Source organism: Dinoponera quadriceps, unplaced genomic scaffold (genome assembly GCF_001313825.1).
Source record: "Dinoponera quadriceps isolate SergipeBrazil2010 unplaced genomic scaffold, ASM131382v1 scaffold2600, whole genome shotgun sequence".
NCBI classification, from domain to species: domain Eukaryota; kingdom Metazoa; phylum Arthropoda; class Insecta; order Hymenoptera; family Formicidae; genus Dinoponera; species Dinoponera quadriceps.
This window is the reverse complement of record NW_014556795.1, coordinates 1,701,335-1,714,730: the sequence shown is the minus strand read 5'-3', so window position 1 is coordinate 1,714,730 and position 13,396 is coordinate 1,701,335. Positions and strand designations below refer to the sequence as shown.

Here is a 13,396-nt window from a genome sequence, read left to right as displayed (position 1 = left end):
CCCCCATTCATCTCACAACTCCGCCAGAAGTCCCGGAGGAATTCACGAGCGCGCAAGCTCGACGATCTCGTATTGCTCGTCGGGAGATACCTGTTGGTTTCTGAAGACGACGAATGTATACATTGGTACGACAGCTGCATCGCTTAGGCGGCGGCTGCTTGAGGAAGATACGAGGCGGCGCGTTAATTTCCTGCGTGACGGGGAAAAATTTTCGACCCGGGGTAGACCGAGCGGAGTTGGACAAAACAGCGCGCGCTACGTCACGAAGTGTCTGGAAGAACAAAGAGAGGCCGAGAGGACAGTTACGGACGGTAACGCGCGAATTTCTCCCCCCCTCCGGCCCCTTGTCCTTCGTATACTCGCGGTCTCGCTTCTCCATCGCCTTTTTTTGTCCCTCCATTTTCCATCGAATTTATCTGTCGGTCGCATCTCGGCTACGTGCTACGTGCATTATGTATGGACGGCTCGCGTGTCCTCAGCCCCACTTTTCCCATTCTGCGCGTTCCATTCTACTCTCCTCTTTCCACGTGGTGTGTTTCCGCACCAGCGCGTCCGTCTCTCCGTCCAACTGGTGATTTCCAATCCCCAATTGCCGTGCATCGCCCCGTCGCGCTTCCTTCCTCGTGCTCGAGCGACGCCCGAGAAAATCCCGGGCGAGTCGTCGCGGGATCCCGCGGAAAAATAGACGGTGAAAATCGAAAGGGAGCCATGACCGTGGACTCCCCGCCCCTCCCCCCCCCTCCGGTGTCTCGATGTCTTCTGTAAAAGTGAACGTTTCACCTGGTGTGTTACGGTGTAATTATCCGTAATACGCCGGGAAGATCAGGATGGCGCGAAGGGCCGAGGCGGCTTTTGCGGTAATGGCGTTAACAGCGGTGCTATCTTTGAACGTGGCACTCAAGGGAATTGACTTGTGAATTGTTTATATCGCATTTGTAACGCCAAGGAGAAACTCCCCTCTCGTGGCTCCTCGCGTATCGCTCGCGTCTCACGAGAATCGCTGTTAATCGATAGGATAACGTACCGATCTCGTCGATGAAATGACGAAACGATGCGGAGGAAAATACGCCACGTGTCTTGTGCAGAAATGTTGTGACAGCATTCAAGTATCGATACTAATATCGAACCGGGTTTCTAATCAAGAATATCGATGTCCTCAGTGATACTAGTGTCAGGATAAAAATATCGATACCGAAACTGGCATCGAAATGAAGAACGTTTTAAACTAAAGTATAAAAATCAGAAGCGTTTGTCCTGCGAGCTACTTTTAAAAGGTTTCGCATGTCTACGCATAATAATTTTATTATGGCATAAAGATACTTCTATCTTCTGCGTGAGACTTTCGCATGCGAAATGACACACTCGTGATTGCGCACTCCGCGCAATTGTAAAAATGTACGGACGCTTGATTTCTCAGCGATCAATAAATAACCGTAAAATTAACGTCACGGAAAATGATTAATGAGAAATGAGACAGATTTGAAACGTAAGTTGTATGTTACACTAATTTTCATGAAGCGGAAATATATATTTTGAAAATTGACTGAATAAAAATAAAAGAAATCCTTTTCTTTCGTCGAAAATATATCGAAACAAAATAGTATTGACATCGGGGGAAAACATCGATGTAAAAATAGCCGGTATCGGAAGAAGAAAATATCGAACGCCAGTATTGTATCAGTAGTGTCACGACATTTCTCTCATGACGCTGTCCGCAGTTTTCCCGATATAAGCAAGTTGCGTCCCGCATCGTTACGATAATTTGAACGAAGTTTCGAGCTTGCGCCTCTTTCTTTTCCCCTTTCCTTCACATTTTTCCACCTCCCCTTCTCGGGACGCGTCGAGCGTTTTCTCGTTTTCTTCCTCCGCTTTTCCACCGATATTCCAGCTCGAGTTTTCGCAAAATTGTCAGGAATATCCGCGAAGATATTTCACATCGTCGGGTCTTGGAAATCGGCAACGCTCTCCCCTCGTTACCGTTATTGACTACGTGAGAGGCGATTCCGCTTTATCGAAGGATCACTGATAATACCGGTATTAATGCCGCAGGTGCATCCGCATTCAGGATTCGTTATAACTCGAAGGTGGAAGCTGGTAAATATAGGTTACAGGATTCGCGCGTTGGTCGCGCGGTATCGGCGCGGCTAATCAGACTTCGCGATGACAACGCGATATTGTTGCACGAACCGATAATTGTCCCGACGAATTTGATCGAACAGCTTTATTCCCGCGAATAGACCCGGCAATAAAAGATGGATCTGTAATTGGCCGCGAGAAACACGCTGATCGATTTCGCCACATTAGCGATAAGGCAAATAACGGAGGCGTTACGGCCACGCTAATTGCATTCGTATCGTTGATGCACGCTATATAGGGTGTCCTAGACCTACCGGGCGCGCACTCATCAATGTTTCAGATCGAATTAGAAATAGTATCGATGGCGCTTCAATGCCCAGGCGAACGATGATCGAGTTGCAAGATTGCCGAACCGACGAGAAAAGAAACGACCCCTCCGTCTCCGAGCAGAGAACACTACCGAAGTGGGATACCACCTATTTCAGCGTCACCCTGTATACCGGCTCCGCCGAGGATTTAGTGAATTCGGAAAGATGGGGGACTTGAGGCCTGCTCGCACACGAGACGAAGTAATGCCTGCGTAATGTCATCCTTCGGCCTGTACCTTTCGTCCTTGAGACCTTCGTGCGGAAACGGGGCGGTCGGTTTTAATGGACGCATAATTTCCACGATGAAGAGCCGCGCTGACGACGGTATCGTCGCGCCGGCGACGACGGTACGACCTTTCGCGCGATCGATGTTACACACCAGCGGACACGAAAAAAAATGCCCACACATACGCGGCATTACGCGAGGACGATTCCCGCGAGAATTAGCGCGCGTGTTCGCGTCGTGACAATTTGGAGAAGTAGCGTTCGAAAGAGAGAAAGAGAGAGAGAGAGACGGCAAAGAGGTGAAAGAAAAGGACGATGGAAAAATTCCTCTCTCACCGAACGAACGAACGAAGGAACGGGCTGCGCGAGCGGGGAGCGCAGCAACAAGTTCTTCAGGGGGGCTCAACGTCTCCGACGGAATAACGTCGAGATGGGAGAAATAATTTACTCGTTCCCCCAGCGTGAGGTGTGCGCGATGGAGAAGATCACGTGACCGGGAGGAAAACTCGTTTCCAGGTAGGCTTTTCCAACGGACGGCAATCCGGGGAGGCGATAAAGCCTCGCCGCGTCCTGGAATTCCGTTTCGTACGTGTGGGCGCGTTCCAGCGTCCGCTGGAAAAACGGTGTAGACGGAAAGGCCGGCAAGGTGAGGGACGCGAAATCGCGCAGTCACGAAGAGGCCGTGTGCCCCCTCTCGTGACGGATCTAAGTGACCACCCTCGATTTCCGACGCAAAGTGGTCGCACGCCGATTAGGATCTCTCTTTCTCTCTCTCTCTCTCGACTTTTCCCTACGTGCGCGCCCGCTCTACACAAATACAAAGAAGCGGCAGCGGGAGGGTAAATCGCACGGCCGGGGGTTGTTCAATCAGCCCCATTAATTCGCGCGTGCTGCGACCCCCCGGTGGCTACGGTGGCCGATCGTTAACGGTGAGGACGACGGGGCGGAAGCGCGCGTTAGCGGAGCGGAAACCACCGAATCACCTTGCGCGACACGTTACGGCACAAAGGAATAGGCCTGCCTGCCTGCTCCACTAACCGAAATTTTCCACCTTTTCCCTCGCTCGCGGTCTCGTGCGCCGTGCCCGATAAATGATTGAATCCGCTATTGATATGCGCGAAAGGCTCAAGGATGTATTGTCCATCGGTGCCATATTTTCAATGGCGCATCCAGGTAGCGCGCTCACGTAAATGCAGTGTTTGCCAAGCAAAATTACGTTTCTCTACATTTATCTCGCTGTTTCGACGATAATAAATGTCAATTTTTCGAAACGAAATTCAGGTAGATATATGAGTACAAATGTGATTTTTTCGTTATTTTACTTTCGGACAGTAAACTGCTCTGCCGAAGGATCCGGGGCGAAGGGAGGCCAAAGGTGTTCCCGTGACATCACAATACCGGGGAGAGACTCGTTTTGCAAATTGTAATTGAGCCGTGCGCGTCATTATCGAGGAGAATCTTTTCCGACCCAACAGCTCGAGTCCCAAGCAAGCGCGATGCGAGTGCCAAGTATTCCGGCTCAGAGCTTCGCTGTCAATGGAGCCGCAGGGGTGCACAGTTGGGTAACAGCTGTTCATGGAGAAAAAAAAAAGGTGCGCGAGGGGTGCCCCTATGTCTACGCATTAGCAATATTTCCATTTCACTTGGGCGGGGCATTAACGGCGCGGATCCGCCGGCGATATCTCGCACGTCGTCTCCTCTCGCTTTATTCNGTCTCCTCTCGCTTTATTCGGGAGCCGCTAAGTGTGTCACGGAATGCGACGCGGTCAGTTTTCACACGTGTGCGCGGATGCAACGGGGTGCACGTGCTGTGGCCGCGGCGATCGGCCGCGATCGGCCGGTACGTTTCCGCGTGACACTTGCACTCACGAGCGCGCGAGCAGGTGTGCCTGTGTGTGTGTGTGTGTGTGTGTGTGTATCTGCATTCTTCGGATGTGTGCCACCTGCCCGACGCACGCACGTGTGCGCGAGCGCGGCTGTATATACGTATGCACGACGAGACGATGCGCAGTGCAAGGATTGTGCGGGCGCCGGCGCCGTGGATAATCCAATGGGATGATCTGCCAATCCTTGGAAGGCAGATCGGGCCAATGGTGGACCCGGAGGGTGGTGCCCACGGCGATTTAATTGTTGTACGTGTGCGTCGGCGGTTCCGCCAAAAATAAGCCGCCCGGACACGTACGATCCGGCGAAGCGGGCCGCACAAGCGGGAAGGGGGAGAGTGAGACTCCGTCTTCTCCATCCGACGATCCTGCGCGATGAATAACACGACCGCGGGCATAGATCGCGGACTACGCGTTTGATAAGGACGCTTTGTCGCTTATTTCTGGCTTACTTTAGAGAGGCGCGTGACGGTTTGGAAATTCGTTCGAATTTGCAGGACAGGTTCGTAAGGACGATCGATAAAGGACGGGACACCGTTTGATCCTTCCTTATCTTCGGAATGGGAATATTTCATATTAACCGTAGTTAGATTATGAGATTAAAAATGTATGCGTGTGCGTGTACGATGAAAATATATTACCTTCGCCCCGTGTACACGTCGTTATTTATATACATAGTGAGATGGGAACGACAGATATATGATAGTAAATCGTGTCAATGATGGAAGGGGGGGGCAGGGGGGAATTTATTTCTTAGGCGTCCGCGAAGCCTTTGGGCATCTCGCGAAGGAGAGAGAAAAATGGTTCGTGTTTCTATTTCGACGAGGGCGACAGCAGTTCTTGGGTTACGGATGATCGTTCGAGATTACACGCGCGTTCACCTTTCGGAAAGCTCCGAAATGCAAGCTCAAATGCGACCTCAATGTATTTATGTAAATGCGCGATACAGAGAACGCTTGCGCGCTGCCGCTCCGCGCGGCGCGATGTTACGACTTGCGTCAGAAGATCGACGACGACAGATGGATGGAAGCCGCGGCAATGAAAATAGAAACGGACCTTTAAGCACGTATATACGTGTATGTGTGTGTGTGTGTGTGTGGGTACGTGCTCCGTTTCATCTCTCTCTCCGAAAGAAATGACCGTAGACCTTATTCTCGCCAGCGGGGCGCGCGGGCAGGGAAACGTTTTCTAACGAAGCGACACTCGACGTTTGATTTGGAGTCGCGTTGCACAAAGAACGTGACTCGATGTTTTTACGAATGACTCAGAGAGAGAGAATCGGGGGTAATATCTTATTCCTGAAAGGATATCAACCGCGTAAGAAAAGGGGAAAAAACGACGTAAAGAAAGAAAAAGGAATCGTATAACCGCGTCAACGTGGCGGCTGCGACCTCTGCGGAGTGTTTCACACCTACTCCGGCGTATCATCCTACCACACGTACGCAACCGACATGTGAACCCGCAGAATTCACTATGTATATATAGAAGAAAAGAGGAAGAAAAGAGGCCGAACGCGTTCGCTCAAGACTGCCAACCTCGAGGTCCCCGACGGTCCCGCTCGGGGAGGAACGCTCCTCTGCGAGTCCGCTCGTGGGGAGGAACGATCGATTCTCAGGAAGCGTCGCAACCCTTACAATCCTCAGCCGGTCTCCCGTAACTCGCTCGCGGGTCGCACGCACGCAGTGCGTGGGTCGCGATGCGCGGCGACGAGGACGTTGGAATTTTGAAGCGCGGCTCGCCCTCGAGAAACCGGCCTTTTAAATACGCGTTTAGAATCCTCTCGATAGGGCGGTAGTTCGAGACGAACGGTGGCAGCTTTCGGGTGCAGGGAAGCTGACACGGGGGACAGGTGGTGCTAAATAAAGACTGGACCGTCGCCAACGCAGCTCCAACATGGCCGGCCGAGAGACGCTCTCTCTCTCTTCCTCTCTCTCTCTCTTTCTCTCGACGTCGCTCTTCGTCGTCTTCTCTCGTCGTTGTCGTCGTCGGCGCCCGCTTACGACGACACGGATTTACCAGCACCGACGGAATCGTCTCTGACGTTCACCACCGTCGGCCGGGCCGGTGTTGGATTTCACTTTTCCACCTACGTTCCGCTAATTCGAGGACTCGTCGTCTACGCCTATGCGTGACGCCGCCGCTGACGACGACGACGCGCAACGCGCGGCCGGGCGATTTGCCGTCGGAAATAAAAAAAATACCCCGGGTGCGCGTGATCGATTCCGTCGGGGAATTCATCGCGGGCTCCTCCCGGGCTCGTCGCCGTTTCGCCGAGAGTCGCCGCGACGTATGGGGTCCACCGCTGAGACGCGAAAAGAAGAAGAGCGGGCCTCTTCGCGCGGTATATATGTTAACCGTCCTTTTCCCTTTTTTCTTTCTCTTTTTCCCTTCTCACGCGATCGCGACTCATTTCCCCGCGGACACGAGGAAAGTCTCGGGACATCCCTCTCTCTCTCTCTCCCCCCTGCGGTTTCTTCGTGCGACGACGCGCGGGAAGAGAGTCTCGGATTTCTTCGTAAGGGAACACCGCCGCTCGATCGCGACTGGGAAAAAAAATGGAACCCCACGAAATTTCCACAATTCGGCGACTATGCTCTTTCCTCATCCGCGAGTAACAACGACGCGAATAACAATCTCGGGGAAGACGCTTCGCGCTTCTTCATCCGGTGGAAAAGCACCGAAGACGCCCCCTACATTGGCTTGGTCATGCTTGCAAACGGTGCGACCGAACCCGGTAACATTCGCGAATAAATTGCGAATATGAAGGGGAAGGAAAAACAACAAAAAAAAAACAAACAGGAAAGGAGGAGGAGAGACAAAATACATCCCGCGACATCCCGCGTTCCCGCGTTGTCTCACGACGACAGAGAGAGCTACGCCACGTGTTATTTGAAAGTCCAAAAATCACCCACGTACAACACCAAAGAAAGAAAGAAAGGAAAAAAAAAGAGAGGGAAACAAAAAGGAAAGAAAAAGAAATACAACACCAATAGCGACACCAAGTGTAGTGTAAGCTCTCCACCACACACACAAGGTTATTAATATTATATAGGTTAGCGGATCCTATTGCAGTCTCGACTGGCATCCGTATTCCACGGAAAGACACTTCGATCGACCTTATCGCATTCCAAGGAGGAACGTATCTAAACCACCCGTCGCTCCTCTAACCCTGAGCCGCGCGCGCGCGATGTGTCAGCCCGCCGGAAATAATTTTGCAAAACCGCTTCTCTTTTTCACCCGCCGCCTCCCGCGCGATTTTCCCCGTCCATCCGCCTTGATTCGGCACCAAGATCGTTTCGACTGATTTCTCTTTTTCTTCTCTCGCTTATCTCTATCGTACAGATACAAGATGAATGATCTGAAAAGAGACGGCGAATCACCGACGACGGATATCGTGTATTTTTTTAAGATCCAATTAATCGAAACTTTCCACAGAGAAAAAAAGTAGTCTTAAGTCAGTGACAGACATTTTTTCCATATACAAGCAAGGATATTATAATATTCTTAGGAGATTTTTAATCTCGAATTGAGTGCGAGAGATACGTCAATACAAATCCCATGAAATCAAGACGAAAAATCTTTGAAGATTGTAATAGTTTTGCTCATATATGAGAGAATATCTATCGTTGATTTATATATATATATAAGACTAATTTTTTCCCGTGTATATCTCTCTTCCTCTTTTTTTCTCCTTTTCTCTCTTTCTCTCTCACTCACTCTCTCCCTCTCTCCTCGTTGAGGCGACCAGGCCTACCCAGTGCGTTCTCCGATGAAATTTTCGTGTGGCATTGCGGAATCTGCCGGGCCAAACGAGGTGAAGCCCGATAGGATCGATCGTCGTGCGATAAAAAATTAATGCGCGCCGTCCGTGTCTCGGTGCCGGTCGATTTCCGGCACGGAAGAGAGAGAGAGAGAGAGAGAGCCCTCTCGTGTGGATCTCGCGGTCCGCGAAAATCGGCCGTGTTCCTCGTTATTCAACCGAATTCCAGCGCCTCTTCTCATCTCTCTCTCTCTTTCTCTGCTCTCCGCGTATGTTCGGGCTATTTGCTCGTTTCTCGTTTTCTCGCGGAATCGCGAAAGGCGTTTCGCGAAAGACGGATCGAGCGAGCGAAGAGAAGTGTGCGCATGGCCTACGTAGGCCCGAAAGACTAAATATTTACAAGCAATGGATGCCGGACGGTTTGCTCCGCGGATCGGCGAACGGATCAGATACGTTTCTTCCTTGGCTTGCGTTAATTTAACGAAGAGACCTTCCGACCACCCATCCCCGACGATCCCCGTGCAGCTTCTTTCACGGCGATCCCTCCGACGGCGCGGCTCCTCCACGACGATCTCATTCCGGAGAGAATGCAATCGGACCGATTGGACACGTTGCCGTGTCTAATAAAGTATCTAATAAAGTATCTCGTTCCGGCTAACAGACAAAATAACCCAACGGGCGGGAGGAAGTGACGCGATTCGAAAAGCCGCGGCTAAGGCAACGAAAGTCCGCGTCTAAAATTGGGAATTCGTGTTATTCTTGCACCGTTTTTAGCGCAATCTCCCACCACCAAGTGCAAACCAAGACAGCAAATGTAATAAACAGAGTACAATATACAAACGAGTGTGAAAATAAAGTAACGAATCGCCGAAAGATGCGTGATATTCGGGGAGAGGGTGATGAAAAGCGTAGAAAGAGACGCCGTACGTCGGAATTTACTCTTTAACGGTGAGAACACCGTTCGAACAAATGAGCAAAACGATCTCTTTTCTCGTCTTTCTGTCCAATCTGCAACTGTATATTACAAGTGTAATTCGCGTTACTGAGAACTGCGTTATTCGACACGAGAGGCACGATATCGTTATAATATAGACTGCGCCGTACTTTTCGCCCGAAACTTCTCAAATGAGTCAATGAGTAAGAGAGAAGAATTTATTTCGCGAACTCTTTACGTTTCTCCGGCGTCCCGAGATAATGTTCAGAGATGGTGAAATTTTCGGCACGATTTCCGGAACAATTTAACGTCCGACACGTGAAATTTGGAGGATCGTCACACAGCAGTGTGTCGTTTCTTTCGAAGGCTTAACGATTTGCCGGAGCATCTCGACTTTGCTTCGTAAGATCATGTCGCGCGATCAGGCTGTTGAGCGATGGTGCCAAATCGAAGAGGTAACAGCTATCGGTACTGCGATTATTATCACTACGATTATCATTATTAATATTATTAAGAGAAAAGAGTGGTGAAGAGTGAAGATATAAAATAAAAAGAAAAAAAAAAGAAGTAACAGAAGAAACTGAGAAAACCAGTAAACAAACAATCGCAAATCTCTCAGCAACCGCAAGTCATTGTCATCACTTCACGTCAGTTTCACCAAGAAAAAAAGTAACAAAAAACCACAATCAAAGAAAAGTACATTAGGAGAAGAAGAACAGGCTGATCCCCGGAAGATCCTCGCTATGTATACTTCACGGAAAGAAATTCGTAGGTACTCATGGTTTCTGATACGTGTGCGTGTGCCGCTCTCCCTCTCCCTCTCTTTCTCTTTCTCTTTACTTCACTGATCTCTAACACATTCGCTTTTCCTTTTTGCTCTTTCGCTTTCATTGTCATTGTCTCTCTTTCGTACTAATAACGTGGTCCTTAGAACGGCTCTTGGCCCTCTCAAGGATCTCGGAAAGAGGACTCTCTGCTTGTCTCCTTACGCGCGCGCGTCAGGATGCTGAAACGTCATATATATGGTGTCTTAAAAAAAAGGCTCGTTAAATTATCCGACCGTGCTCCGACTCCGTAAAGTGAGTACCTTTTCAGTTTCTTTTCTTTTTTTCTTTTTCCGAACATTGCGTAATGGACTATTAATTTATCATTGCATCCCCAACGTTCCCGGGAAATTGTTGCGCGAAAGTAAAACGAATCGTGGGCTCGCTGCAAGGACGGCTCGACCGACGTTATTCCACCGAGAAGTTTCCGTAACGACGCGAAAGACTCCCGATTCTCGTTTCCTGCCAGCTACGGGGCGCGACAACGATATTCGTGACACTCGAATTCTTAGCCGATCAGCAAGCTTCCGCAAGCTCTAGCGTGAAAGTAACCGTGTATCGTACAATTCAGCTTGCTCACGCACGATAATCTTCGCACGACCGCTCTGGAGAGCGAGGAAACGCGCACGGGAAAGATTTTGTTCTGACTTGCAGCGAGAAAATTCGGTAGCCGGCGGCTACGAACGATCGCGAAGACTCTCCTCGGCTTAGGGGCTACTTTCATCTAACTACAGTTACGACATGTACGTTCTTAATATCCCTCGACAAAGCACATCAATTGTGGGTGACTTACCCGTATTGCCCAGGAAGAACCGCTGGATATCCAGCCCGGATGCCTGCAGCGAACGGGAATGCTGAAATCAAACCGAACGAAACAGACGGTGAGAATTCGAATTCTTAATTGCAATCGTACCGTCTCGCCATTCTAATTTTCATATTACAATTCCGCGAGTGGTTTTTTTCTCATGCTTCCAATACCCCTAGAAATTGTATCTCGATTGCATCGGTCTTCAGTTTTCGGAGTTACAACTTTCCAGCATTATATATTCTATATTTTTTCAACTTCGAGGCGTTTTTTTTCTTTTTCGGGATAATGTATACTGAAACGAGAACGTACGAATTCGTCGGAGACAAAAGTACGAGCGTTAACGTGTATTAATAATGACATGGCAGAGATTGAATAATTCACAGCGCGAGGCAGCGTTGTGTCAGTAGGGAGTTAACGGAACGGGAGTCAAACTGGCTCGTATTTTTAGTCGAAAAAATCCGTGTCATCTTCCAGTAACGGCATGTTTTATTCATTAGCGTGATCAATATAGAACCAGCGTTTCGTTAAATCTCGCCGAATCGATATATACGAAATTATCATCGGGAAAAATAACCAGTTCGAAGCGTACCGGGCGACCGAACCGAAAATTCTCACGATTCATGGCGGGTACGAGAATCCACTTCCCCCGCGCCGATCGCCGAGCAAATACATTGTTGAAAAGACACGCAAATATTTGCGCGTTTTGTCGTTTCCCTCTCGACCCGTCCGAGCGTGTTATCGAAATTGTCTGCCCCTTAACGATCACTTCATAATTGTTATACTCTATACGCTCGCCAGGCCGTCAAATAGGAACGGAGACGCGTGGATAGAAGTGGACACGTAGACACACACGCACACACACACGCGTACACGACGCGTGCACGACCTACGTACTGATGCACCGATGGCATGCTCGCTATCTCAGAGTGCATTACGGTGTGCAATAAACTCGAAATGGCCGTGCAACCGAATATATCACGATAACTCGTCCTTATCGAGAATACGTTTCGCCCTTCACGTCGTACCGTGGCGCGATATGTATGCTCCATACGGCGATATTAAACATCGCTGAAATAGTTATGCCACGGTAAAGTTTCAACTTTTAAAACTCCCGAGCAACTTAACAGTCTGGAAATGCGCGCGCGCATAAAGTTCCGACCTCTTTGTATAAAATAATAAATGCATCGTAAAAAATATATGTATATGCTGCGGCACATATAGATATAATATAAAACAAATATAATCGTTGCGTAAGACACGTGGGCACGTACAGTCCCTGGCCGAATGATTAAAGGCACCTGAATTTTTTACAATTCATTGACTCCCGAGGTCCAGCTTTATAACACGGCTCATCTATCGATCGAATTACGTCGAGGAGCCGTTATTCTATATAAGATATTTTTTATGACATCATTTCATTTGGCTGTTACAATGACCTTGAACAAGTATCAGCCCGCGCTAACCGTATTGTTGATAATAACGAGAACCGACGTGTTTTTGTGTCAATTGAAATTTCGTTTTATTGCTTTGCTTATTTGCGACCTGAAACTTCAAATTCCTCGCTTACTAACGGAAAAACAAATATTTGCGTGAAAAATCTTAATATTCTTTCCGAAAAATATGGGTAAAACAAGTGACTTGACGCCTCGGAAGGTTGCAGAGACGAAAGCGCCGATTGACACCGACAAATTATTCTAATCGAGTAAACATAAAATCAGTAGCTTTTCTTCTTTCCCTAATTTGCATTCTATTAAAACAATCAAAGTGCGTCTAATAATATGGCCATGGACTATATATTAGATTTCTGATTCGTAAGCGCGCGCAGAGAAGCTCTCATCTGATCGACGTTACGTTATCCCCAATATTGCAAGTGTACTGATCCACATCGGCGGCCGAAGTTTCGAAGCTTCGAGCGCTGCTCGACGTTAAACTAGAAACAATCCTCGCGCCGATAAAAAGAAAAGCAAAACAGGTACTCGGGTTAAGGCAATTTTAGACTTTGGATCTCGAAACGCCGAGCTATGTTGGCCCGAAGCCACCGAGAGAGAAAAAGAGAGAGTTACTCAGGGGACAGTTCGGCCGATCCGTCTTTCGTTCTCTCCGTTTCGCGATCACGTTGCATCAAGCTCGAGGTTGAGATCGAGGTTTGATTCGAGTTGTCTAAACTGCTCGTCCCAACACGACGATTATCTCTTATTCGTGTTCTGTTGGACGAAGCCCCGAAAGCACATTTGCAAATTTTGTATCTCGCGTATCCTGGCGTGCAAGAATAGAAAACAGAGATTCGTGTGACACAGTATTTTCCACGCAGCAAGGCCATCGATTAACGTCGAGAATCGATTGTCTTGATTAAATGCTTCGTCAGGATTTCGTCAGACTTGGACGCACGCGGTCAATGAATAATGCGACGGAATTATTGCGTCCAAGATGCGACGCGAGGGACGAGAGCTTCCTGGTGATCTGGCGTAGTGTCAACGGCGTAAAACCCGTGACTGTGACGTGGAAAAATCGCGAGCTC

At 49.0% G+C, this 13,396-nt stretch overlaps 1 protein-coding gene across 3 annotated transcripts in view; it reads right to left on the bottom strand.

Annotated features, from left to right (window-relative positions):
• The window catches only part of LOC106748218 (RNA-binding protein 24-like), a 44,866-nt gene that overhangs the window by 15,279 nt on the left and 16,191 nt on the right, over nt 1-13,396 (bottom strand). For all 3 annotated transcript variants that reach the window (XR_001374726.1, XM_014626536.1, XM_014626537.1), the window contains exon 4: nt 10,864-10,924. Coding sequence is in view for 2 of the 3 variants with exons in the window: in XM_014626536.1 (XP_014482022.1) it covers nt 10,864-10,924 (61 nt within the window). In the remaining variant the exon portion in view is untranslated. The remainder of the gene's footprint in view (nt 1-10,863; nt 10,925-13,396) is intronic.